General features: G+C 36.5%; 2 protein-coding genes across 2 annotated transcripts; both read left to right on the top strand.

The window, feature by feature from the left end:
- Positions 1-531: 531 nt before the first annotated feature.
- LOC121258245 (glycosyl hydrolase 5 family protein-like) lies at positions 532-5077 on the top strand. The gene is made up of 4 exons (XM_041159677.1): positions 532-1004; positions 3348-3595; positions 3738-4255; positions 4345-5077. The coding sequence occupies exons 1-4, from the start codon at positions 588-590 to the stop codon at positions 4776-4778; spliced, it is 1617 nt and encodes a 538-aa protein (XP_041015611.1). The 5' UTR covers positions 532-587; the 3' UTR covers positions 4779-5077.
- Positions 5078-16772: 11695 nt separating this feature from the next.
- On the top strand, positions 16773-26512 carry LOC121258243 (protein SDA1 homolog). The gene is made up of 15 exons (XM_041159674.1): positions 16773-17243; positions 17350-17526; positions 17615-17739; positions 17830-17968; positions 18231-18380; positions 18472-18525; positions 23319-23414; positions 23488-23547; positions 23647-23721; positions 23803-23856; positions 24121-24222; positions 24337-24972; positions 25181-25288; positions 25393-25500; positions 26259-26512. The coding sequence occupies exons 1-15, from the start codon at positions 16836-16838 to the stop codon at positions 26406-26408; spliced, it is 2442 nt and encodes an 813-aa protein (XP_041015608.1). The 5' UTR covers positions 16773-16835; the 3' UTR covers positions 26409-26512.
- The last annotated feature ends 331 nt before the right edge of the window (positions 26513-26843 follow it).

The following is a 26843-nucleotide window of genomic DNA, read 5'->3' as shown; positions in this document are numbered from 1 at the left end:
TTCACATACTAAATCTCTAAAGTGACGAATCACATCATTCTAACATCATTGTACACAAATAAGTCAATGATTCCTGGAATTTCATTGGCCACATGTCTATTTTAAAATTTAACATTTTAGTTCCAAGATCAGTAGAATGATGGTTTTGATTAAAAAATGGGGAGAATGGATGTTGGGTGATAAGGTCTAGAAAATTAATTTTCATATTAAATTATAAATGAACTCAAATAATTAAAATAATGAATAACTTTCCTTTTAAATTTAATATTTAATTTAAGTTTAGTATTTCCAACTACTTGTAGGGAATATTCTCTATTAATAAGTAAGTTCAAAATGTTAAATATTTGATTGAAATTTAGTGAAATATTAAAAAAAATGAAAAAAAAATTAAAGGCTATATTTTCAGATCTAAGCGATATTTTATTAAAATTTAATGTTTTAATCATCAATTAAATTTAATACTTTGAATTATCATCTAAAATAAGCAACAAAGTGATTATATACGCCCATCATCTAGTATAAATAGCGGTGACAAACTCTCCAATTTCCCAAACGCCTCGGCCTCCTAAAATCAAAACAAAGTCAATATGGGGAGGTTCTTTTTCTTCTTTGTCGTCTTCTTCCTCTGTATTCTGTGGATTCCGAGCATCGTACTCCAAAGCAAGCCTGTTTCAGCTTTACCGCTGTACACCGATTCACGGTGGATTGTGGACGATGAAGGGCAAAGGGTAAAGCTGGCATGCGTGAACTGGGCGTCACACATGGAAGCTGTGGTGGCGGAGGGACTGAGCAAACAGCCCATGGACGCCATCTCCAAGAGGATCAAATCCATGGGATTCAACTGTGTTAGGCTCACTTGGCCGCTTTTTTTGGCCACCAACGACTCTCTTGCTTCTCTCACTGTCCGACAGTCCTTTCAGAGTCTTGGGCTGTCTGAATCCGTTGTCGGAATCCAGGTCAACAACCCCTCCATCGTTGATCTTCCCCTCTTACAAGCATTCCAGGTAACAACAAAATAGCCCTCTTCTTCTTAATTCCCAAATCTCCTGGTTAAGTTAACCCATAAACGAGAGTAGGCCAGAAAACCGACTATCTTGGTTCGGTTTTGTGAGAAAACCGACACCGACCGACCAAGGTTTTTTTATGCTAAAAACCGATCGAAACCGACCGGTGTTAGAGTGTATATATATAGAGTAACTTCATAGAGAAGTTATTATAGCAGTGTATATTTTGTATTCATTGCATGGATGATTTTAGTTAATTATTTTTAACATTCGTTTAAGAAGACGTGTGATTTAAATAATGTTACGTCATATGTACAAAATAAATATTTTCAATAATAAATTCTATTTATATTTATTTATATTTATATTATAAAGGTTAGGGGAGGACATCCTTATCTTCACGAGTTTGGTTTTGTCAATGATTGAACTTTGCTTATATTATAAAAGGCTTTTCTTTTTCTTTTTTTTTTTAATTTTTTTATTTTTTATAACTCATTTTAATTCATTTTATTTAATTATTATAATTTTTTTAAATTTTAAAATAAAAATTATATTAAAAAATTATATTCTAATAATATTTTATTTAATATTTATATTTAATCTTAATTCATTTCATCTAATAGCTTACTCTTGTTTAATTTTATGTTTGCTGCTTTTTTAATATTTACTACGATATTGGTAATGCAATATATATTCTATTTATTTTATATTTAAGCGTGAATATAGGCTATATATAAATATTGACGATAATGACTCGAATAAGTATGATAACAATGTTAATGAGGCTGATGGTGATTGCCACGACAGTGATATCATGTTAATCTCTCTCTCTCTCTCTCTTAGCAATAGTATATTCTAATCTTATAGTCATTTTCTTCATAATGTATATTTTTTTCGCTTGCGTAAAAAAGAATAAATATCTTTTGATTTTCCCAACACTTCTCTCTCTGTATAATATTAGTCGTATACTGCTATAGATCATATGAATATTTAAATTTATCAAATAAAAAATATTATATATGAATAATTAGTTAAGATTTTTTTAATTATTATATTAAGTTTAAACTTACTTTGATGTTCCTATTTTCGTTGAACATCTTAAATTTCTTAACCTTTTTTTTTTTTTTTTTTTTATAAGTGTCTTAAATTTCTTTACCTTCTCTCTCCTTATGCTTTCTCATGTTAGTGATGGACGAGAAATCTTACAAACTTTGTTTCATCGGAGATAGGGGCTAAGAACTATTTATTTAGGCATCGTTTAAATGTTGAGTTGAGATGAGTTGAATTCTTTATAAATAATAATGAATTGAGATATTGAAGTGAGTTGTGGGCTTACTTAAGATGAATTTAGATGTGTTTGGATGTTAAGATGAGCTGAGCTTAGAGCTGCTTTGGATTCTGAGATGAGGTGAGATGGTTTTAGATAAAAGTTGAAAAAAATATTGTTAAAATATTATTTTTTAATTTTATTATTTTTTTGAGATTTGAAAATGTTAAATTGTTTATTATATTTTGTGTGAGAATTTGGAAAAGTTGTAATTATAAGATGAGATGAGATGAAACACTTTCTAAATCCAAACGGAGCTTATATATTTATGAGAAGTTGAAAAAAGTTGTGGGTCTCACATGTAAAGAAGTGTTGGGTTGAAAAAGCTTATGGGTCCCATGTGTAAAGAGGGTTTGAGTTGAGTGATGTTTAGGCTCAGTTTGGATTGAGGAACACTCTCAATCCATCTCATCTTATCTCATCATTTCAACTTTCACAAATTTTCACATAAAATACAATAAACAATTCAACTTTTTCAAATTTTAAAATAATAATAATATTAAAAAATAATATTTTAACAATATTTTATTCTACTTTTAACTTTTATCTCAACCCATCTCATGTTAACTCACTATCCAAACCTAACCTTAATGATTTGAGAGTTAGATATTTGGATGTTAAATTCAGCTTAAAATTAGACTGAATTAAGCTGACCTCAGTATCTTCCAACATCCAAACGGAGCCTAGCGTCTCAAAGTAAATATATACGGCCATTAAGATTAAAGTTAATAACCTTTATGAATCTATGGGTGACAAAACTAAAGATGCATGAATTGAGAAAAGTAAAAAGACAAATACTAAGAAATTAAAAGAATCTAATAATTAGTAATAAAAATTACTACGTTAATTAGATAAATTATTTTTGGTTTAATAATTTCAACTTTTCTAAGGAAACCAATAAGATGTGTCAGCAGAACTCCAAATTCGAAAATTACGCATTTAATCTCTAATACTTAGATGGAGATATTATTTTTATCACTTGTATCGTATTTGACAAAATTTTATGTCTAATTAAGGCGGTAGTGTCTAGCTTGGGGGCTAACAACGTGATGGTCATATTGGACAATCATATAAGCAAGCCCGGATGGTGTTGCAGCAACTCTGATCGCAATGGGTTCTTTGGCGACCAGTATTTCAACCCGGACCTCTGGATTGAGGGGCTAACTCGGATGGCAACCATATTCAATGGCGTGGACAATGTTGTCGGCATGAGCTTGAGGAATGAGCTTCGAGGCCCCAGACAAAACGTGCATGATTGGTACAGGTACATCATACATAAAAGGACTGGCCTAATCTTGTGCACAATGCTCAGCTCCTCCACAAATAGATTCATGTCAAATTGTCAATGGTTCTTTGTGTTCAATTCATTTGTGTTGGTTCTAATTTTCAGTTTTCAAACAAACTAGGTACATGCAGAAGGGAGCAGAAGCAGTGCATGCCGCAAACCCAGATGTTCTGATCATTCTCTCTGGCCTCAACAACGGCAAAAACTTGTCATTCCTCCACAATCAACCAGTGGACCTCACATTCACGGGAAAGCTAGTGTATGAGACGCACTGGTATGGTTTTTCAGATGGGATGGCATGGGAATCTGGCAATTTGAATCAAGTATGCGGGAGAATGGTAGATAACATGATGAGATTGTCAGGATTTTTGTTGGAACAAGGATGGCCTTTGTTCTTGAGTGAGTTTGGGATAGACCTAAGAGGTACCAGTGTGAATGACAACAGGTATATGAATTGCTTCTCGGGTGTGGCAGCTGAACTTGACCTGGATTGGGCCCTCTGGACACTTGCTGGGAGTTATTATATGAGAGAGGGAGTTACTGGATTAAATGAGAACTTTGGTGTGCTTGATTGGAATTGGTGTGATACACGAAATGCATTCTTGCAAAGGATCTCTGCTCTGCAATCTCCTTTTCGAGGTATATTAATGATGATAAATGCCTTTCATCTTCATTTTAACTACTATCATCCTTTCGACATTTCAGGATTGTGCTCATGTGACTTGCAGGGCCTGGTCTATTGCAAACTAGACTACACAAACTAATCTTCCATCCATCTACTGGTCTCTGTGTTCTAAGAAAAAGACTGCAGGAGCCATTAAGGTTGGGTCCCTGCACAGACTCCGATGGCTGGAACTACACACCACAGAAAACTTTAACCGTAAAGGGAACATATTTCTGCCTACAAGCACAAGATTTGGGAAAGCCAGCAAGACTTGGAATAGTCTGCAGCAGATCTGGTTCAAAATGGGAAACCGCCTCGGATTCAAAGATGCATCTCTCAACCAAGCTTGACAGTGGTGCTACCGTTTGCCTAGATGTAGACTCCACTAATACCATAGTCACAAATACTTGCAAATGCATGAGCAGAGATGATATGTGTGACCCAGGAAGCCAGTGGTTCAAGCTTGTTGACAGTACAAGAAGTTCAAGCTCTACATAATCATTCTGATAAAGCTCAATCTTGGCTTTGCCCGGTAAGGATTCTATATGGATGCTTTTATGATCAGCAATAGAGTAACCAGACAAGCCATTCGCAACTGTAAAGATAACCATACCTCATGTAAATTGTGAAGCTCCTCCATATGCCCATATATATTAGTCCCAATCCAACAAAAAAAGGAGGAAAAAACCCAAACGGTTAGCATCTAGTTTAAGAAGCAAAGATCAGTGTACTTGAGCTGATTATCTATAACATCCCACACCTCATAGTTAATAATAAAGTCATTTTTAAAAATTCTCAAGAGCTGAGTGCTACTATTGACCGTGACTTAAAAATTTATTTTTAATGGAACGTCAGATACAAAGATTCTATATAAAAAATAAAATCATTCTTTAATAAAATATTAAGATCATGAATGAATGCTCGGAAATATTTATTAAAATTTCTCAAAATTTGTGTCATAAAAATTATAATTTAAAATCTATGTACATGATCTGCCACACTTCCCTGGACTTAGTTCTGTTCTGCAACTCTATTTTCATAAATATTTTGACTGGGTGGTTTAAAAGCATAAAACAAATTAAATGAGTCGAATATCAAATAATAAGTCTATCATAATGTAAACTCATAAAACATTTAGAGTTTAAAATCATGATCATTCATACATATATTTATGTCATGCATAACTTGTCTTAAGTTATCTGACTTATCATATTTATCTTATTGGCTCACACACTTAACCATGTGTGTAAGGTTGTGCATCGGTCCTATATCCCACAGCCGCAATGGGAGCTGCTAATAGTATTTTAGCATACTATGGTGGACCATGCTTAGGTTCATGGCTTGCACGTCCACTCATAAATTCGCATTAGTACCATGTATCTAATGACCATTTGGTTAACTATTTTGAGTTTATGTTACACATGATCTTATGAAAAGCTTACGTGTCTTATTTAATGTTAGATGTATGAGATGCATAATACATGCATAACTATAATATATGGAATGAAATATGGTGAATAACGTGCTTGCAAATTCATGACATGGTACATAAATACTGGCTTTTGAAGATCTGGATTTAATAATAATATATATAACTAGCTAACGTATGATAATCCTAATTTTATGATTAAGCTATTTACCTCGCAACGTCAGTCTAATATTTTCGACATGAAATCAAGCATATGAATTAGAAGGAGAGAGAATATGAGGGATGTTGTGAGATGAATAAGGCAGTCGACTATTGACATGGTGAATGTGGGACACGCATGGTGCTGGATTGGATATCTTGGGTTCAGTCGTTGCACATATGAAGGTTTATGGTTTTTTCTAAATAACATACGGAATGGAGATATTTATAGAGAGATTTGAGAGAGGGTGTCAACGAGTTTAAGTTGGACTCAGTTAATACATGTAGTGACACTAATCTATTGGACACTCAGTCGTGATCATCTAAGAAGAGAGTTTGAATTTAAAAACATGATCTAGTAGTTCATTCAATATATGATTGGCAGTGATTGATACTGCGAATGAGACTTCAATTAGTGATATTTAAAATTGAAATAAATTTCTTATGGTCGATTCTTAAATTCTAAAAGGAGTCTAACTCGTTCAATAATAAATAGATTAACCAAGTTATTAAGCGTAATGAAAACTCCTAATCAATATCAATAATTTATCGTTCATGAGACTTATCCAATATGACCCATTAAATATAATTTAAGCCCAATAAAAATTATCAATATTCCGATCTTAGAATTATTGGACCACATCGTTACATTACCTGTGCATCAAGTTTTAATTTAATTTTATTTTGTTGTACATTTATTTTCCTAATTTTGTTAAGTTTCTAGAATTTGACTACTGAACTGACTTTGGTTGTTAATACAAAATCTAGCAGATGCCACAACTCCTAAGATCTTCTATGCTAAACCGAGACAGTTCATTCCATGCTAACAACAGAATACCCTGAAAGCTAAGAAAAAAAAGAGAGAAAAACAAAAGAGTATTTCATCTTCATATAGTCATACCTTCCAACTTTTTTTTTTTTTTGAAAGTTAAAATATTGTTCTCAATAATTTGAAGTATGTTGCGGAGAAAAATAATACCATGTGAGGCATGTCCACAAGATTATTCCTGGATTGAGCTCTACTTGCAAGCAAGATAGAGGACACTCTCCACGCCACTACCATTGCAGGGTTTAATTTGTAAGAAAAATTCTAAATTAAATTCTCTTGCAAATAAAATTTTGTCATGTCGGTGTATCCTCCAATTCATTAACCTCCGGCTCATATCAGCCAAAGATATTAGAACAAGAGTTTGAAATTGACTATTATGCCCAAAACTGTTTACCCAAATCACCTGTCTAAAACTACGTAATGAGCTTCAAAGCATTTTTTTTTTTTTTTTTTATATGTCGGGTAACCCCTCCAAGGTAAGGCCATTCGGACCCACTCCTGCAGAGTAAAACTTCGATCCCGTGCATCACACCCTCTAAAATTTTTCTACACGAAACTGATTAAATCACTGACTTTTCACTAGAGGGTGTGGTCCAAAAGATTGTTTACACTCATAAGATGTTGAACTTTGAACCTTGAAATGAGTGATATCTCAAAATCAAGACCTTCACTACTTGAGCCAACCCCTTGAGATTCCAATCATGGGTTTTAAAGAAAAAGAAACTTCATGGAGTTGTTAAACGGAGCTGCATCACATATCACATTCTTCCATTACATCTCCTTCAATCCCTTTCACCCTTTTCTGTCAATGTCGAGGTCCTTGACAATAGAATCTATGCAAGCCTTGAAATACAAGAAAACTGATTTTCCAAATGGAATGAAAGACATGTAAAGAGAATCAGGGAACAAATTGTAGATCATTAAAGTAATTGGGTACAGTTGCCATGGTCACAAACCATTCTCACTATCTTATCCATATCTGTATGTAGTAAGAAAAATTGTATTTGCAAGTGATACGCTCTCTATACCACTAAAATGTCAAATTAAAAAAATGATATTTGCAATCATAACACTCATTTTCAAAAGTGAGTAAATATGAGACTCACATAAAAAAATATTTTTTTAATAATAGACCTTACTTTTTTTCGAAATGAGTGCACATCACTTATACAATTTATGACTGTATCTAGTATTACTCTTAAAAAAAATATTAAAATTAAAACTTTTAGAATTTTTCTTACACGTTAACAACATCAGAATAAAGGATATGTCTTCATGATGATATGAAATCGATTTTTTTTTTTTTATATATAAATTTCAGACATTTTGAAGTATTGTGTAAAAAAGTATAACCTTTTGAAAACTTAAAAGGCCTAGTTGACAACAGAACCATGGACTGATATCGTGTTTCCTTCATTGCTAAAGCAAAGAAAGAAAATAGTTGCTAAGTACTGGGGCATCTCATTCAACTATCTTCTATTTTATAAAAGAAGAGGTGGAAACGAAATTAAACTTGTAAGGGGTATTCTCCCTCTGTTTTAGCGGGCCTGTCAGCCTGAGAATGGCAACTAAGGAGACAAGAAACTAAGGCCCAGCCCAAAATAAGTAGACACTTCGGCCTGGCCAATGGGTTGATTCTCCTGGACGCAACCTCTATGAGAAACGTACTGTAGGAGGATGAGACTCGCCGACCTGGAGATCTCTCAGACAGTGTCCAATCCTTGAGTACTTGTGCGCGTCATGAGCGGAAAATAAGGGGACCCTCGATCCTCAGACATGAAAGACATCGACGGACCACCAAAGACACTAGCGGGATGAGGCAAATCGAGAACCACATTAATAGCATCACTACCCAAATTACATGTTACATTAATGACGTTGTCACAAAAGCACGCAACATTAAAAAGCTCTGACAAGAGAAGCAGTACGAATGACACAAATTCCATGAGGGCAGACACGATTTGTCCACCTCAGACTCCTGGTATATATAAATTTCTTTCGAAGTATTGTGTAAAAAAGTATAACCTTCTGAAAACTGAAAAGACCTAGTTGACAACGGGAACCATGGACTGAAATCGTGTTTCCTTTGTGGCGCCCCCAATCCCCCTTATATAAATACACAGGGATTGAGACACCAGGATGGTGACAACACGGTCACACATCCCAACGAAGTGCCAGTGTGTGTACATGCAACAGTGTACAAATAAAATAACGCAGCGGATAGTCAACTAAGTACCAGAATTTATTTACAATCAAACATCAGTAAAGATTTAAATAGCAGTTATACAGTCATCCATAAAATAATTTACAATAGTTCCATATATACAAACGAGTGAACCCAGATCACTCCTCAGGCGGAGCCGTCCCTCAGGCTCGCCCTCCTCCTCCTCATCTACATCAAAATCTGCGTTACCACAAAATGGTATCGCAGGTAAGTATAACCCAAAACAACAACGTAATATAAAATACATTAAATGCAACTAACATGCATGCACATGAAAAATATGCATTTTCCACAAAACATCATTTTCCCCGAAAATGATAATTTTCCAACACACACCAAAATCCCATTTTGGCCCAAAATATCCGTAAAATATTTTCCCAGAAAATGATTTACCCAAAATTCAACTCGCACTATTTTCCCAGAAAATAGTGAAATAATTCCAAATGCACCATGCATTATTTCCATATGCACCATGACCTCCCCTATGGACCATCCGCACGTCCTGGCTTCGTAGCGGTGCTCAGTTTCGCGCCCAGCGCGTACATGGCCAAGCACCCACACTACGCAACGAGCGATGCCCAGTTCCGCGCCCAGCGCGTACGTGGCCAGACATCCTTTAGTCCCCGCCAGCAGAAGGACCACGGAGTCGGCACGAGACCATCTCGTCCGATCCCATTGTCGCCCGGCGACAATCCAGGGGACGTTACTCAGTATATTCCGCTCCCGAGTAACCAGAAGAGCTCCACCGAGTTAATGCCCCATTTCGGCTTGGGGTCGTGATACACACGCACCAAAAATCCATTCTCACATGAAAACCCAGTTTTCATAAACACATGAACATAAATGCAATACACGAAAACCCAGTTTTCTTTTACAAACATGATCATGCATGAAATAATGAAATGCACATGTACCAACACAATATCCAAACCAACAATTACCAATCCAATCAAATCCAACCAAACAACTCCAATCACAAATCCATCCGACCCCCGAACTCCTCGGACTCAGTCCGGCATGCCAAAAAATACAGTGAAATGGGTTAGTGTAAAAATACATTTAAATTACGAAAGTTCTTTGGAGAAATACTTACAGTGCAATATAATAATTTCCGGAGGATCACGAAGCTGCAAGTGGTGATGTCTGAGCAACACCACAGTGTAAAATACACTGTGGCCGTGGGTCACAGATACCCACTTTTCAACGAGGACAAACGAAGACCCAAGATTGATAGGGTAGGGCCTAGGGAGGTCGGTGAAGCTAGTGGTGGTGGTGGTTTGCCGTGGGTGGAGGCGCAAGGGGTGGTTTTAGGCCAAAAATGTACAAATCGGAAATAGGCTTGGTGGGGCTTCACCGGTGACGGATCGGAGCTGGGGTTGGGTCCAATGGGTTGCCAAGAGGTCGGGGATGAAGTGGTAGGAAGATGGTGGCCAATGGCAGTGCGACGGCGGCGCAACGGCAGAAAGAGTGCCTCGGCTTCGTGGGCTTCGTGGGGGCTAACGGCGGCACGAACGAAGGTGATATTGGTGGGGTGAGGTCGCCGGCGGCTGGGGAAGCTAGCGGGCTGGGCGGTGTCGACCATCGCCGATGCACGGCGGCGCTGGTTGGTGGAGAAGAAACGGACGCGGGGAGAGAGAAAGAGAGAGAGGGTTGGGTCCGCACGCACGGGGGAGGGGAGAAATAAGGAAGAAGAAAAAAAGAAAAGAAAGAAAAGAAAAGAAAATGAGAGGAAGAAAAATAGAGGGAAAAGAAATGAGGTCCAATCCTCATAACTTGGGTAACAAAAATGATCCAACGGAGATGATTTTAAAACCACAAGTTAAATAAAATAATTTAAACGTAATGGTAAAGTCAAATTGAAATAATTAAATCCCACGGTAATTAATTTAAATATTAAAAGCAATTTAAGTGCATAACAATAAATAAATATTAAGAAAGCACACATAAAAATAATTTTCACCAAATTAAAATCATAGAAATAAACTCACTAAAAATCCAACCAATTTTAAAATAAGAGAATAAATTTTGATTACATAAAAATAATTCCTTCAGTAAAAATACACTAAAATACGGGGTGTTACATCCTTCATTGCTAAAGTAAAGAAAGAAAATAGTTGCTAAGTATTGGGGCATCTCATTCAACTATCTTCTATTTTACAAAAGAAGAGGTGGAAACGAAATTAAACCTGTAAGGGGTTTTCCCCCCTCTATCTTAACGGGCCTGTCAGCCTGAGAAGGGCAACTAAAGGGACAAGAAGTAAAGGTCCAACCCAGAAAAAATAGACTCTTCGGCCCGGCCCACGAGTAGACTCTCTTGGACGCAACCTCTATGAAGGAATGTACTATAAGGGGATGAGACTCGCCGACCTGGAGATCTCTCGGACAGTTTCCAGTCCTTGAGTGCTTGTCCCTGTCATGAGCGGAAAGTAAGGGGACTCTCGATCCTCTAACATGAAAGATATCGACGAACCAACAAGGACACTAGCAGGGTGAGAAAAATCGAAAAACCACACCGTATTAATAGCACCACTACCCGAGCTATACGTCATATTAATAACGTTGTCATCGGGCATGCATCATTAAAAGATTTTGACAAGAGGAACAATACAAATGAGACAGATTCCATGAGGGCAGACACGATTTGTTCACTCCAGACTCTTGATATAAATAGCAACTCTCAAGTATGATAAACTCTCTTTAATCCCTAGACTCTCTTATTTATTTACAAACTCCCAAAAGACTTTATTAACTTTGACATTTGAGACTCCCCGACCCTAAGGCTACCCTCTCTCAGTTGTCTTCTTCTCTATTTTTTTAGTCTAAGTTCTGAAAATCTCAATTGCTGGAACCTAACCCAAAGGCGTAAGAAACACGACGTTAACAAAACCAACCCTCTATAAAGTTGGCGGGTTATGCTACTCATCATCCAACACCGTACCCTATACATTTATTTATTTATTTTATTCCTTCTAAACTAATTGAGTTGTTCTACTTATCATTTTATACATCACATACTTGTTATGGGAAAAGGAAAAAAATTAAAAGATGTGTAGTGTGTGGGATGCTAAGTAGAATTATTCAAAGTTGGCAACCTTCCCTTCTTATGTTTAAGGGTTATGAAGTGGCTTAAAATTCATTTCAAGAGTTTTGCTAGCTAACCTTTAATGCTAACCAATTACATTTGGAGAGGCTGTATTATAGATAGCACTTCCTTCTTTGAATGAGTGCTTCCAATCCAAAAAAAAAAAAAAAAATCTCTTATTGAAAATATGTCTTTTTAGTTTTGGCATTTAGGCTATGCAACATACGAGTAGTGTCCTAATTTTAGTACGTGGCATATTTCATCATCGAAAAGTATGATTTCGAACAAACAAGAACTAAGAAAAGTCTACGAAACAACCGTACTTGATTCAAGTTTTGTTGCTTGAGATAAACTATTTTGTTATGCACTCGAATTTTTAACATTCACATTTTGAGATCATCGAATTGAAAGATTTTTTCTTGAATTACAATTTAAAACATAATCTATTCAAAAGATAACAAACTATTGTTTGAATTTACAAGGTAGATCTAGGACAACGACAAAACCTAGCACCTCATCACGACGACATTAATATTATCGTTGTCTATGGCTAATGACGTGTGATTTTGGTTGAGACATGTACAACCATGCATTAAGTAGAGGTTTAAATAGTGAGTTGAGTTGAGATGAAAGTTGAAAGTTGAATGAAATATTATTAAAATATAATTTTTTAATATAATTTTTGTTTTGTAATTTGAAAAAGTTGAATTGTTTGTTATATTTTTTAGAAATTTTAAAAAATTTGTAATGATTAGATGAGATGAGATTACTTGAGAGTGTTTTTGAATTCAAACAAAGTCTAACTCCAATAAAGTCAATATTTTTTTATGATGTAACATAATGATTGATGATGAAACCAAGAAGAGGTTAGAATTAATAGGATGAGATAAGAATTAGGGTTGGTTTGGATTTAGAGATGAGATGATTTTAGATAAAAGATGAAAGTTGAAAAAAATATTGTTAAAATATTATTTTTTAATATTATTATTTTTTTGGGATTTGAAAAAGATGAATTAAGATTTGAAAAAATTAAATTGTTTATTATATTTTGTGTGAGAATTTAAGAAAGTTGTAATGATGGGATGAAATACTTTTCGAATCCAAATGGGGCCTTATTGAAAGCTATAAAGATATGCTTGAGAATGAGATGAGATGAGAATTCTGTGAATATTAGTAAAATAGTTTGTAAATAGTAATGAGATAGTTTGAATTAAATATTTATTGGGTTTTGGGAAAGAAGAGAGAAAAAATGAATAAAAAATATTATATAATTAAAATATTGTTAGAATATAATTTTTTAATATTATTATTATTTTGAAATTTGAAAAAGTTGAATTATTTTTTATTTGAAAGTTTGGAAAAGTTGTAATGATTAGTTTGAAAATGTTTGTATTTAAATGATATTTGAGAAGGAGATTAGACAAAAAAATTTTCCAAACGTCCCCTAAGTCTTTGGTGGTTCAGGTAGCCAAGTTAGAGAACATGCAATTTATTGCAAGGTAAAAAGTATGAGTCAGGCTACTCTGTCGCCCAGAGTAGCCTGCTCAACTCTACCGCTTGTGTGTTTTGAGTTTTTTTTTTCACATTTTTTTAATATATTTAAATATTTAAAAAAAAAATCCCAATACACTTAAAAACACTTCCTTAATCATTAAGTAAAAAAAAAAATTTTTTTGGTCAAGCGGTCAAATGGAGCGGTACAAGTGGGAGGCAAAATAGTATTTTCCAAAAAGTATTTGACTTGGCAAAGGAGGTATTGAGGCACTATGTGATAATTTTGAGTATGGGTGTAACCGGTTCGATCTGGTTTTGAATAAAATTTAGGATCAAATCGGCATGCATCGGCTTTGCATTTTCGAAAACCGATTATGTATCACTTACTCTCTTAAACCGGTACCTCCGATTTTACCTGTTCTAGTCTGGTTCGGTCCGATTTTTCAATTTTAATAGTATTAGTATTAGGACATAAAATGTAATTAATATACTAATATACATTAGTATACTAATGTATACTAATTAATTAAAGCGAAATGTAATTAATATACTAATATATTATGTATTTATAAAAAAGAATATGTTGAGAATTTATTAGGCCATAAAATATTATTAATACATATATTTTATGTTTAAAGCATATCATCAAATAAATTTTTATGTTTAAGATTAAAATTTCATGTTATAAATTATAATAACATTATCTTATATATAATTATAATTTATATTATTATATATATTATATATAAAAATTATATATAATATTAAAAAAATTAATTTAAAATATATAATATAGTGAACCAGTCCGGTCCGGTCTTAAAAAACATAGAATCAGAACTAGACCGATACCGACCGGTTTTGGAACTAAGGGAACCGGTTTCGGACCGGACCGGTCCAAAACCAGACCCATTCTACTGGTTTAGGCTAGTCCGGGCCGGTTTTCCGATTTCTCGATTAATTTTTAGACTCCTAATTTTGAGATAATGCAAAACATGAACAATGGAACTTGATTATGATTTTAGGTTTGAGGAAGGTGTGTCAAGCAGCCTATGACTATTTTTGAGATGTCATCACTTTTGATACGAAATATTTGACCAACAATATGGTATGCCATTCACTCTTTTTGTTTGTGTAAGTCACTGTGTCCAACCATATTCTTGGCCCTTGGGTGCAGGATTGATATTAAGCAAAAATTTAGAAAGTTACATTGTTGTTTCAAACAGGGCCGAAATGCATGAGTGGAAGAGCGCTAGCTACTATTATAACATGTCAAGATGGATTAATGAAAATACAATTTCAATCATTTTTTTAAAGAGTTGACATTGATATTGTTCGTGGCATAAATTAACAAGACTCATGGAGAATGTAGATTCTCATGCTTAGGGCAATTATAGATTAAAATGTTCTCTTAAGATTATGGTCTTGTTTGGATATAAAAACAGTTTTATCTCATCTTATCTTATCATTATAATTTTCTCAAATTGCCACATAAAATATAGTAAATAATTCAATTTTTTCAAATCTCAAAATAATAACAATATTAAAAACTAATATTCTAACAATATTTTATTTAACTTTTAACTTTTATCTAAAATTAATTCATCTCAGCTCACTATCTAAACGGGGCTATATTTTTTTATTATCAAACTTGTGAAGAATTTGAAAGGAGTTTGGAGTCACTACTCGCTACCTTCATGTGTGTGAGTACTGAAGTTGTCACCTTTCTAAAACAAAGGAGGCATTTCACTAGGTATAGGCAATTTCAACTAGGGTTTAAAATTATTATTTTATTATTAGTATTTTTAAAATCTATTTTGAGATAGTGATTGTATTGGGTTCCTTTCACAATCTACACCCGTATATCCCTTTATTTGATTTCTTAATTGGAAAAATATATATTGCAGCCTACTGTGTGTTGCAGTTGCAGCACACCCTGTGCTGCGTTTAAAAAGAAAAAAAAAATTTGCATTGAAGTGTGCGGAGAGTGCAGCTGATGTATAGCCGCGCTCTATTCCCTTCACCAAACCTGCAACAGCAGCACCCTTGCGGCCAAATCCTTTCTCCCATCAAGCCCCCACGTTGAAAACAAAACCCTGCCGCCTTCCTTACAGCAAACTAGCCCTCACAGACCACCGTAGCTTTCCTCTCAGCAACCAAGTAGCCAACTTAGAACCTCTTTCCCGTCGTTCTCTCTCCACCGTGAATAATAAAACGGCCGTGTGTTGTTGCTCTGTCCTCCGTCGACCACTAGAAAAGTCGGGTCACCTCTCAGGCAACTTAGAATTGCCGGCCGATCGTTTCCCGTCGAACCCACACCTTTCCGGTAAGCCCACGCCGGAATCTTCCTCCTCTCCTCATTGGTTTTTTTGTTTTGACAATTTCTCTCTCTCTAAACTCTCTCTCTCGCTGTCTCTATGTTGCGCCACCATGTTCAGAAGGAGCCTCCAGTTGCTCCACCATGAACCTTGGCCAGCCATCCAAACCCACCGTCACAGTGGTTCTCCTCTCTGTCTCGGTGAGCATCGCACAACCCCTTCTCCCGTAAGCATGTTTTTCCTCTTTTGTTATTTTGTTTCGGCCTTTTCCAAAAAGCCCGTCCATTAATACTGTAATTACATATATGCCCTTTAAATCCTTGTTGTGTAACCTCCGGCAAACACCTTGAAGAATCTTTGGTTAAATTACATATCTGCCCCATCTAATGTCAGATTTTTCCGCACTTTGTTGTTGTGTTTGAATTCTTATTGTAAGACTGGATGACTGTAATTAGTGTTTTGCTTATGTTCTAGCTTATGGATATTAAGGTCATGATGTGTTTAATATTTCTAGTAGTGTTAATTAGTTTTAATGACTATCTTTTTATTTTTTCGCTGTGAAATAATTGTACACCATCTGAGCATGTGAGCATAAGCTCATTATCACAATGTGCGAGGGGTGTATAGCCCTAGCGACATCCCGGCATTGCGGCTTCTGCCAAATCACAAGCTGGGGCTCGGGGTGCCACATTTTGGGTTAACTATACAAGACAGAAATAATTTCTGGATTTTATGTTGTTATTTTCTTACTTCTTGAGTCTTAGTTATATTAATATATGTTTAAAATTTAAAATTTTATCAATTAGATCCTATCTTGTATTTTCATTGTATTAACTTCTCTTTTTTTTTTTTTTTTTTTTTTTTTTTTTTTTTTTTATTTGGGGAATTTGTAGGGTTTGAGGCTCCTTTCTAGCGCTTTTTTTTCTTCACTTTAAACCCCCCAAAAACCGAAGCAACTTTTCTCAATCGCAAAACCAACGCCTCATGGCTTCTCAGCGGCCCGGTGTTTCTCCTGAGCCACTCTCAGCCTCGGGACGTAGTTCCGATAGGCTTAGCCTCCCGACGCTTCAATCCAAGATGAAGTCCGACCCAGAAGGGTACGAGTCAGAGCTCGTCCTCATCTACAACCAATTCAAATCCTCCCTGGAACTCTTCCAGCAACAAGCTGCGCTCAACTTCACCTCCATCACCGGCATCGCCACCGACCCCTCTGTAGCCAAAGACCTCGGCGATAGGGCCATGCTCTTGGCCCACGTCACACCGTTTTATCCTCAACACCTTGCCGATTTCCCCAAGCAACTCTCCCATTTCCTAGCCTCCTCCGCGTGCTCGCTGCCCTCAGGTCTGAGGTGTCATATCGTTCAATCGCTGATTCTCCTTGCTAATAGGAAGGTAATATCACCAAATCTCACAAAGAAAAAATAAAAATTGAAGTGATTTTTGTTTTATACGGAACTTTTTCATATGGAATTTGGCATATTTTGTTGTTTTACTTTAGATGGTTGATATTGGGGACACCCTAGCTTTGTTCATGGAGCTACAGACTATGGGCGATAGGGCTTTAAGAAAATTGGCATTCTCTCATGTTGTTCATAGCATCAGGCGAATGAATCAGAAGCATAAGAACGAGGTTAAGAATCGTCCGCTTCAAAATATCTTGTTTTCACTGCTTCAGGTTTGTATTAGTAATTTTGTTGCCTAATCAATGAGCAAAGCTTCTTCATAGTGATAATTGATTTTTATATTTTGTAATATTTTGATAGCAAGAGGATGAAGCAAAAGCCAAGAGATCGCTTATCACCCTATGTGAGCTTCACCGAAGAAGAGTTTGGTTTGATGATAGAACAGCAGATGCAATTTGTACTGCATGTTTTCATTCTTCATCAAGGTATATAAGTAATGTTTTTTTGTTGGTAAGCATGGGTAATTTATAATCACTGAACATTTGAAAATCACAACCTGCATTTGAATTACTTAGGATCATGATTTCTGCTCTGTCATTTCTCCTTGATTTTGAGAAGATTCAAGACGAAGATGATAGTGATGCTTCAAGCAGTGAAGATGACTTGAGTCCTCAAGTGCCTCGAGCTGTCCTTTGTAAAGAGGCTGTTTATAAGGTTGGTTGTAGATTTCACTAGTTTGTTCACACGACAATTCAGATTACCCCAATATATTTTAGGAGTACCATGGGATGGAATTTACAAATTCCACTCCCGCCCAAGAAAATTACGTCCCAATGCAGGGACAGCTGTTGGGTAATGAAGTAGATATTTTTTTTTATTGCGTTTAGAGCAGCAGATATTTTGAGAAGTCATTTGTAAAAATTTAAAAATTCTTTTAAGAATACAACATTTTATGGGTATCTTATACTGACTACAGGCACACCATAAAGGAACAGTTTCGAGCAAGAAGAAAAAGCAAGCGAAAATACAGCGTGCAATTCGTAGCATGAAAAGACAGCAACGCTTATCATCAGAAAAAACGAATTCAAACTATTATTCACCACTTAGCCATCTTAGGGATGCACAGGTTCTTGTGTTTTTGCATAATCTTCTGTCCAGTTACTTCTAATATTTTCCATGTGGATAGAAGGAGATTTTACATTTCTATTCACATGCAGGGATTTGCTGAGAAGTTATTCTCTCGTCTTCAAACATGCAATGAACGTTTTGAGGTGAGAAAAGTTATCTGCATTTTTTCCCGAATGACAACCTCAGACGTTTTTCTTTTGTTATTATATACGAGTAACATGTCAATATGTTGTAGTTCTTCTCTTGCTGTATTAGGTTTTCTCTCTTTATGAGTCGGGCTAACTAAGATTGTCAATGGGTACTTCTAATGTTCTTTGGGACCCCTAGGGGTTGGCTCAAGTGGTAAAGGCCTTGGTATTGGTGGTATGCTCCCTCCAGGTCTAAGGCTCAAATCCTCTCGAGTGCAAACAATTTCTAGGAGCCATCGGACTGAGGGAATTTACCCTTGAATTACTCGAGGTGCACTTGCGGAAAACTTCTTGTCGAGGGCCTGTGCACTCTTGGGATTAGTTGGGACTTTGTTCTCGGACACCCCGTGCCAATAAAAAAAACTTCCAATGTTCCTTGGATAGGATTATGGTAGAAAATAAGATTATAGAAAAATTATTCACATCAGATTTTTAGGATAGTGTAAATTAAGACTTGCTTTAGATAAAGAGGGAGGATTAGAAGTTTAGTGTAACACCCCCTTCCCATAGAGTTAAAAATGATACTAAAACATGTACCTTGCGCTAGGTAAGAGATCCAACATATAAAAATTAACTAATTTTATTGGATATCATAATAGAAGCATAACATGATGATGTTTAGATAACTTGCAAAACTTGGTCTATGCCTGGCTCGCTTTCTCAAAACATCCACGTCATCACCTGGGACATTAGAAGTATCATATGCATATGCATGGCATAGCATTAACTGTGACATAGCAATATTAGTATGCATGGCTATCATATCATGACATCCATGGCATGTCTTGCATGGTAGTGTAATATCCACAAACAATACCATTGTAATCCAACAAGGATTCATAAAGATGGCCTTTTTCCCAATACAATATAGAACATGGAGTGGTTTTTGGGTGTTTCTTTTTTACCTTGAATTTGCATCAGCCATTAAGGAACTTCAAGACAGGGAGCTTTGAAGTGGGTGACACACTGATGGCAGCAGTTAACAATCTTTTTTGGGTCCCCTTTGGTGCTGTAAATGCATGGACAGCAGCACTCAATGAGAGCTATAATCATATAGGAGGAGTTACATCAAAGGGAGTCCGTAAATTTTTAAGGATGCTCACTTAGATTTGTTGTAAGATAGGGTAAAGCAAAGAGGATGGTAATCATGTGGTTTTAAACCTGGACAGCCAAAACAGGGGAAATAGTATGTGTACCTGCCACATAATAGAGAATCTGGAAGGACTTTTTCTAACAATTTCCTTACCTGGGTTTTGGGAAACCCTTTTCTAAGGATAATGGTGAAGGAAACTTGAAAGAACAAGGCTGCAGAGGGGTGGCAAAGAAGAAACTCTGGATTACCGATCAAAAAAAAAAAAAAAAAGAAGAAACTCTGGATTGAACCTTTACTAGAGTTGCTGTTACTTCCAGAGATTTTTCTCCAATAATTTTTCTTTTTGATAAGATGTTTTCTTCCAATAATTTGGCAATAAAACTCGAGGAGAAGGCTTGTAGAGTGGCAGCAGCGGGCCTCCTATGAGTTTAAACCAGAAATTAAGTTAAAGAAAGAAACTGAGGGTGGTGGCACAAGGTGTGCTACCAGCAGCTTCTTTAGACCTAACCAGAATTTCATTTTTTTCTAATTCTTTTGCGAAGAGAGAGGAAGAGGAGAGTGGCGGCACAAGCAAGAAAATTAGGGTTTTGTTGCTGAGGTTGCTGGATGGTTCTTTCCTTGGTTTTTTTATAAAAAATTGCTATAATCCTAGAGTGGTTTCAAATCCAGAGGTTCAGCGTCATACTTTGGCAACTTTACGTAAGGCAGAGTTTGGTTTTTTGGGGGTGATAGTGGAAAAGTTGACAGATAAGTCACCATTACTGCCACTCTATAGAACTGTTCGAGATTTTCACCTCATACGGCTCCTCGTTCAATTCTGTCGAAGTTGTTGGATCCTTTCCTCGTTCGAGAATCTCCTCTCTTCTTCCACTTTGCCCCGAAGAGTAATTGAGACCAATTCAGTCATGTTTTCATTCATTTGGAGTCTGGGCTCTTCTACTTCACACCTCATAACGTGCTGTTATTAAAAATTGCTCATAACGTGCCGTTATTAAAAATTGCTATAATCCTAGGGTGGCATAAGAGGGACAACAACTGGGGTTAGGATGAAAGCTTCGTTTCTCTAGGTTTTCTGATATTAGCAGATGTAGCAGCAGCTGCAGGGTTTTTCAGGACTGAACTGGTGACATAGTGAGGTATTTCTGGTCTGGACAACTTTCTTCTAAGCTTTCCTCGAGTGTTGTTGACTTTCCTTCCAAAATCAGATTTTCCTAAATGTCCATATTGTCGGCAACTTCTCTCTAGATTTTTAAGAATATGTTTAGCTTCCATTAAGCATGAATGGTGGCACAATTATCATAAAGGGTGGGATTAAAGTCTCTAAGTCATGAGGGGGCGCCAGCTTGGGGAATATGCTGGCTAGAAGTTGCCAGGAGTTTCCTATTTCAGACTAGTCAATGCTTGGGCACCAAGTTGGTTCAAATCTGGATTTTCTTGGGATTTCCCAAGTGGGACAGCAGCTACTAGTGTATCCTTATGGGGAGAGGGGTGGCACAATGTAGGGAAGCTTCCTTCTTTGATTCAAAAAACCACCAATTTAATTGGGATTGAAGGGTGCTACAGATGCATTCCTAAAATAGACTCATGGAGGCCAAGCTTGGGCACCAGTTCTTGGCATTAAGGGCTGCTGCAGCTCTTGTTTCCAGGAATATCTCAGCCTAATATTTCCTAAATTAGCCTTCAAGAACATTGCAGCTTCCTAACCCCAGACAAGGATTTTAAGGTGACAGCTTGGGCTCCAAGTAGGCTCCACAAATACAGTAAAAGCTCAAAGCAGAAAATGCCAAGTTTGAAGCGCTTCACATACCAAAAGCGAATTGCTTTTACAAAATCTTGGTTTTTGGCACTTTTTTGGAAGCTTATAGTGCAGAAAAGTGCACTTTTCTAATTGATTTTAGAAAAAAAATTATAAAAATCAGTTCAAGATGTAGAAAATAATGCAATCAAATATACTCAAGTGTTTAGTTAATATTGAAGATAATTTACGTACCATGGCACCACCATGGAACCATAGTAGTCCCAGTTGGATTTCTAGATGGGTTGATATTTGATTGCTTATGTTAGTGCAGAAGCAATTCTTGAAAACTTTTTTGGTCAGGGCCTTTTTGGTATATTTTGCTTGAGCCATGTACTTTGTTTAAATTTTATGTAATTAGTTTATTACTTGTCTTTTGTGTTGCATAATACTCTAATAAATTGTGTTAACACGCTAAATATTTTACCACTTTGCTTTTTAAAGTTTTTGTTTTTGTTTTTGATTTTATGGTTTTTGGTTATTCTACATATTTTTAAACATGTGCACTTTACTTCAGTCAGTTTTGCACATGCATAGGCTCTAGAGTCTAGACTGTGCTTCTGCTTAAGTGCGCCTAAGTTTGACTAGTGCTTTCACCGACACAGGCCACAAATTGCTTTTCTGGGCTGGACAGCAGGCTTCCTAAGGCTCTTAAGTGCTATCTTATGAATTAAATAAAATAAGCCTTAACCCAATCAATTCATTTAATATGAAATAAATAAAAGTATGATCACACATTTATCCCAAAAAGAAAAATCTTGCCCGTGGGCCCTGGTTGGACTTCCAACTTTGGGCCCAAAGACTTGGGGGCTACATTTGGAGATGGTCCTGTTGACAGAAACAGGGGAAGTGTTAGATTTTAGAAAGGAAGAGGTTTAAAAAGGGAGACAGACAATTTATCTGGTCAACATTTCAGGCAAATATGCAAGCTTAATATGCTTTGTCTTTATTTCAAAATGATGGAAGGATTAATTTACCGTGTTTGGAATGTAGTGAGAAGTAAATCAAAGAGAAGTGAGATTAAATTTAGGAATACTTACCTTGTGGATATTAAGTAAGAAAGAAGTGGATGGAAGTGGGAGGGGATAAACTTCTTATTGGTTCCACTTTCTACTTCTCCCCAAAAGTTGTGAGAAGTGTACTGGATTCATTAAGAGTATGTGAGGATACCACAAATTCTTCTACATTCCCCTTACAAACTGATGTGGTAGTGCATGTGGCACTTCCTTATCATCTACCAAAATGATGTGGGCAATCCACGTGCCACGTAAGCCCTGAATTTTGTTTTAAGAAAGGACACAATAACTGGGGGATAAGCTAAAAAGGAAAACAAGATAACCAGATGGTCAGCCCCCCCAATGGGGTGGTTCCTCTTGGGGTTGTTGAAGCCCAACCACAGTCAAAAGCCATAGCTCTTGGGGTTGGCCACGATCACCCCCCATGGGTTCAAGGGAGTTGCTGACCGCCTCCCCTAGTTCACCACCCTGTTTGGAGATGAGCTGTAAACTTAGACAATGTGGGTTCAATTCCACTCAAGTTGCCCTGGTTAAGTTGGCACGTGGTTCTAGTGGATGAGGTTGTGTATCTGGGGTTTAACTTCCTTCTTATCATTAAATATGGTTTTGGCAAGTCATCTTCTTGAACGATTACTATGTGTGCAGCACGAAAAGAGCAGCCAAATTTTTGAATGCTCGGTCAAAAAATAAAAAGGAGCCAAATACTGATTTATTTTTTGTGATTGGGGCAAATCTTGGGTTATGTTTCAGTTAGTTTGCTTTTAACTTAGTTAATATGTTTAGTTTTCACCATTTATTACCTTTGCTAATGGAGATGATTAGATCTTTTGATTATTTTCTTCAGGTTAAGATGATGATATTAAAAGTAGTAGCACGAACAATTGGGCTTCATCGCTTGATTCTGCTAAATTTTTATCCTTTTCTTGAGAAATATGTTCAGGTATACTTGCTAACTAATGCATTAAAGTTGTTATTTTCTTGACTTGAAGTGGTAACTATATTGGTTATTGCAGCCCCATCAACGTGATATCACAAATTTACTTGCAGCAGCAGTTCAGGCGTGCCATGACATGGTATATAAGCTCTTCCATTTTGCTTGACTAGATTTAGTTTTTACCCTTTTGGACTTTTACGAATTACCCTAATAATTTTAACTGACTTTTTGTAAGCAGGTGCCACCTGATGCAGTTGAATCACTGTTCAAACAGATAGTAAATCTTTTTGTCCATGATCGTTCACGTCCAGAGGTGTTGCTTCACAGCTGCATTATATTATATTTTTCTGCACTTGCCTAAGGTTTTGCCTCTTAAGTCACCTTGTTTTGCCAGGTCATTGCTGTTGGGCTGAATGTAATACGGGAGATATGTTTACGCATGCCGTTGGTAATTACCCTGCCCCAAATTCTATGATCAATCGTGTTCACCACCAAAAATGCAATTAGAGTTGTCTAGAATCTTTCTGTCTGGTATTCATGTTCTTTTCTTTTTGTTTCTGTCGGATATACACTATACATGTCATTTTTGTTTTGTTTTTTTTTTAATTGCTGTCATCGTGGGTCTGTTTTTTTTGGGCTTGCATATATTGCCATTTGTAAGCCTGTTTTCTTACTGCTTTTAGGATTAATTTTGTTTGTTCCTGGAAATTAGTTGATGACGGAAGATCTGCTGCAAGATCTTGTGTTATACAAGAAATCACATGAGAAGGCAGTTTCGGTTGCAGCTCGTTCACTGATTACATTATTTAGGGAGGTATTAGAAACTTCTCTCTCCCCCCCCCCCCCCTCTTGTGTGTGTTGTGTGTGTGCCTGCGGGTGCATACCTATGGTCAACTTAGGAATAATAACTAAATTTTTTTTCATGCAGGTTTGCCCCTCACTGCTAGTCAAGAAGGATCGTGGGCGTCCTACCGACCCTAAGGCAAGGCCAAAAGCTTATGGAGAAGTTGATGTTCTCAGCAATGTTCCTGGTGTTGAGTTATTACAAAATGATGAGAACAATGCTGTTAGTGATACCGATGGATCCACATTCAGTGATTCTGTTGATGGCCATGATAGTGATGGGATTGCTGCTGGTAGTGATGATGAAGAGAACCGGCTGTGCAATGATATTATTGGAAGTGAAGATGATGAATTAGAAGCTGAATCTGACGATGGTGAGAGCAGTATTTATTATGATGATAGTGATGTGGGGACTGATGATGATGATGAAGAAGAGGACGAGGAAGAGGAAGAGCACATGAAGGCTGTAGAGGAGAATGTGCATGAAGAAATGAATGGTTCTGATACAACTAACCCTGACATCAGGGACAGCAAAACTGGAGGAAGTGAATCTAATGCAAAAAAGAGGAACTTATCTGATTTTGACGGACAATTGCTTGCTGCTGATGCAAGTCTTCGAGCTCTAAAGAGATTGGCAGGAGTGACAATGGGGTGTATCCCATCAGAGTCAACCGATGGAATTCTTTCTAACGAGGATTTCCAAAGGATCAAGGAGCTGAAGGTAAAATAATCTCAACTAAACTTTAGCTTTTTTATTTTCCCTAGGTTTTTTATTGTGTTGTGGGGCCGCGGGGGGGGGGGGGGGGATCACGTGTCATGGAAAACATTAACAATTCAATTCTTTTTAAATATTTTGCAAATTTGTGATACTTGTTGGATGTCATAATGTTTTATGTTCATTGTTTAATGATAATATGATTATTTTTCAGGCAAAGAAGGAAGCAAAAATGGCTTTAGCTCAGCATGGGTTATTACGAAAGGGTATCCCAAGTTCTGATCAATTGAGTGTTAAACGGGTGGATCCTGCCAAGCTTGAAGTGAGTTTTCTATTTCTTTACTGTTCAAATTTCTCAAGTTCTTTGGATCATTTAGGATTCTGTGTGTAAAGCATATGTCGATCCACTTTTTGTGCATTTTGTAGGCTCATGTGCGAAAAAGGTTGAGCAAGGAGGAGAGATTAGCATTGGTGAGGGAGGGGAGGGAGGAAAGAGGGAAGTTCCAGGCTCGAACTGCTGTAAAACAGAAAAAGGTAATTCTTTTTTAGTTGTCTCGCGTCATTCATATGCTTGCATTTCAGAATCATGTTGGTGGAATGGTAATGTAATCCTTAATTATCTTCCAAGTGTGGGCTTGGATTTACTTGTCAAAAAAGCTTGGGCTTGAATTCTAGAGTCATCATATAACATCTTTACTGGAGAATCCAAAAGATCTGGAAATAGGGAAGGAACAAGGGATAGTCTAGATGGAAGGAAAAAAGAGAGATGGAGATAAGATGCCCTCTTCCTCACTGATCCACAAGTGGGCAGATTTGGATGGAAAAATTTAATGAATTTCTTGTGATGACCAATTTACCATAAAGCTAATAGAGGAAAAGATTTTATTTGAGCGTAGAAGGGTTTATTAGTTGATTTAAGTTTCCTCCCCTTCATTTTCCTTGTTGAACTCCCGATGATTTTCTCTACTCGTGAAAAATAAAATAAAAGAAAGAAAAATTATATTTTTAAGTTGATGTGGAAAGTATGCCAAGCCAGTGTGGAGTACATGCTGTCCACACCGCTGATATAGTGGAGATCTTGTTGGCGGTGTGGAGTATGTCTTTCACATTGGCTTGAAGTAAAAGGTCATGCCCCGCCATACCGGTTATTAAGAATTTGGCACAGATCTTAACATCCTGTACTCACTCTTTTTATGTCTCCTCTTCAAACTACAATGTGTATTAGGCTATGATGCCTCTTCATACATAGCTTCTTTTGAGTATTGATAAATCCGTATTTTGTCATTTGATAGACTGGTGGTCTGAGCAATAGGCAGAAGGAGCACAAGAAGGCTATGCCCCTGGCTGCAAAGAAAGCCAAGGTAGCAAGATCTCGACAAGAGAAGAAGAAAAAACAGCAGCGTTCTGGCAAACAGTTCCGGGGGAAGAAAGCATGGAAATGACCAGGAACATATCTATATTTGCTTTTTCCACCATATCATATATGATTTTTTTTTTTTTTTGACATTTTTTCAAGTGAAAATGGATCCTTGAGTTCCAATTTAAATTAGTTGGCCGTTTCTTATTTCCTTCTGCATAGCAATATCATGCTTTGCTTAGACATAATTTAATTTGAAATCTAATGGATAAAATAAGCATAAAAAATCTCTAGTTTCTGCAGAATTGAGATGACAAGGCACTTTTGATGGCTATCCATGAGTCGAGAGTACGCGTAGTTATTTTATTAGGTTATTTTAATTGAACTTCTTATTCATATGGTTTTAATTTAAATGCTGGCATAGCGTCTGATATCAAGACTACCCGAATTGGTTTCAGCAAATTGTTATCAAGCCGTCTGATATGCTGGCATAGCGTGTCGTGTAAAAATATTGATGTTA

This window comes from Juglans microcarpa x Juglans regia, chromosome 3S (assembly GCF_004785595.1).
Source record: "Juglans microcarpa x Juglans regia isolate MS1-56 chromosome 3S, Jm3101_v1.0, whole genome shotgun sequence".
In the NCBI taxonomy this organism is placed as follows: Eukaryota; Viridiplantae; Streptophyta; class Magnoliopsida; order Fagales; family Juglandaceae; genus Juglans; species Juglans microcarpa x Juglans regia.
Note: the sequence above shows the minus strand (reverse complement) of the source record. Positions and strands in the feature narration are given on the sequence as shown.

Bases quoted from the DNA above. Each gene is read 5' to 3' on its own strand.
- LOC121258245 (XM_041159677.1), top strand. From the start codon at position 588: ATGGGGAGGTTCTTTTTCTTCTTTGTCGTCTTCTTCCTCTGTATTCTG. The intron at 1,005-3,347 runs GTAACAACAAAA...TGTCTAATTAAG, and splicing joins CCCTCTTACAAGCATTCCAG to GCGGTAGTGTCTAGCTTGGG. The intron at 3,596-3,737 runs GTACATCATACA...CAAACAAACTAG, and splicing joins AACGTGCATGATTGGTACAG to GTACATGCAGAAGGGAGCAG.
- LOC121258243 (XM_041159674.1), top strand. From the start codon at position 16,836: ATGGCTTCTCAGCGGCCCGGTGTTTCTCCTGAGCCACTCTCAGCCTCG. The intron at 17,740-17,829 runs GTATATAAGTAA...TGAATTACTTAG, and splicing joins TGTTTTCATTCTTCATCAAG to GATCATGATTTCTGCTCTGT. The intron at 24,973-25,180 runs GTAAAATAATCT...ATTATTTTTCAG, and splicing joins AAAGGATCAAGGAGCTGAAG to GCAAAGAAGGAAGCAAAAAT.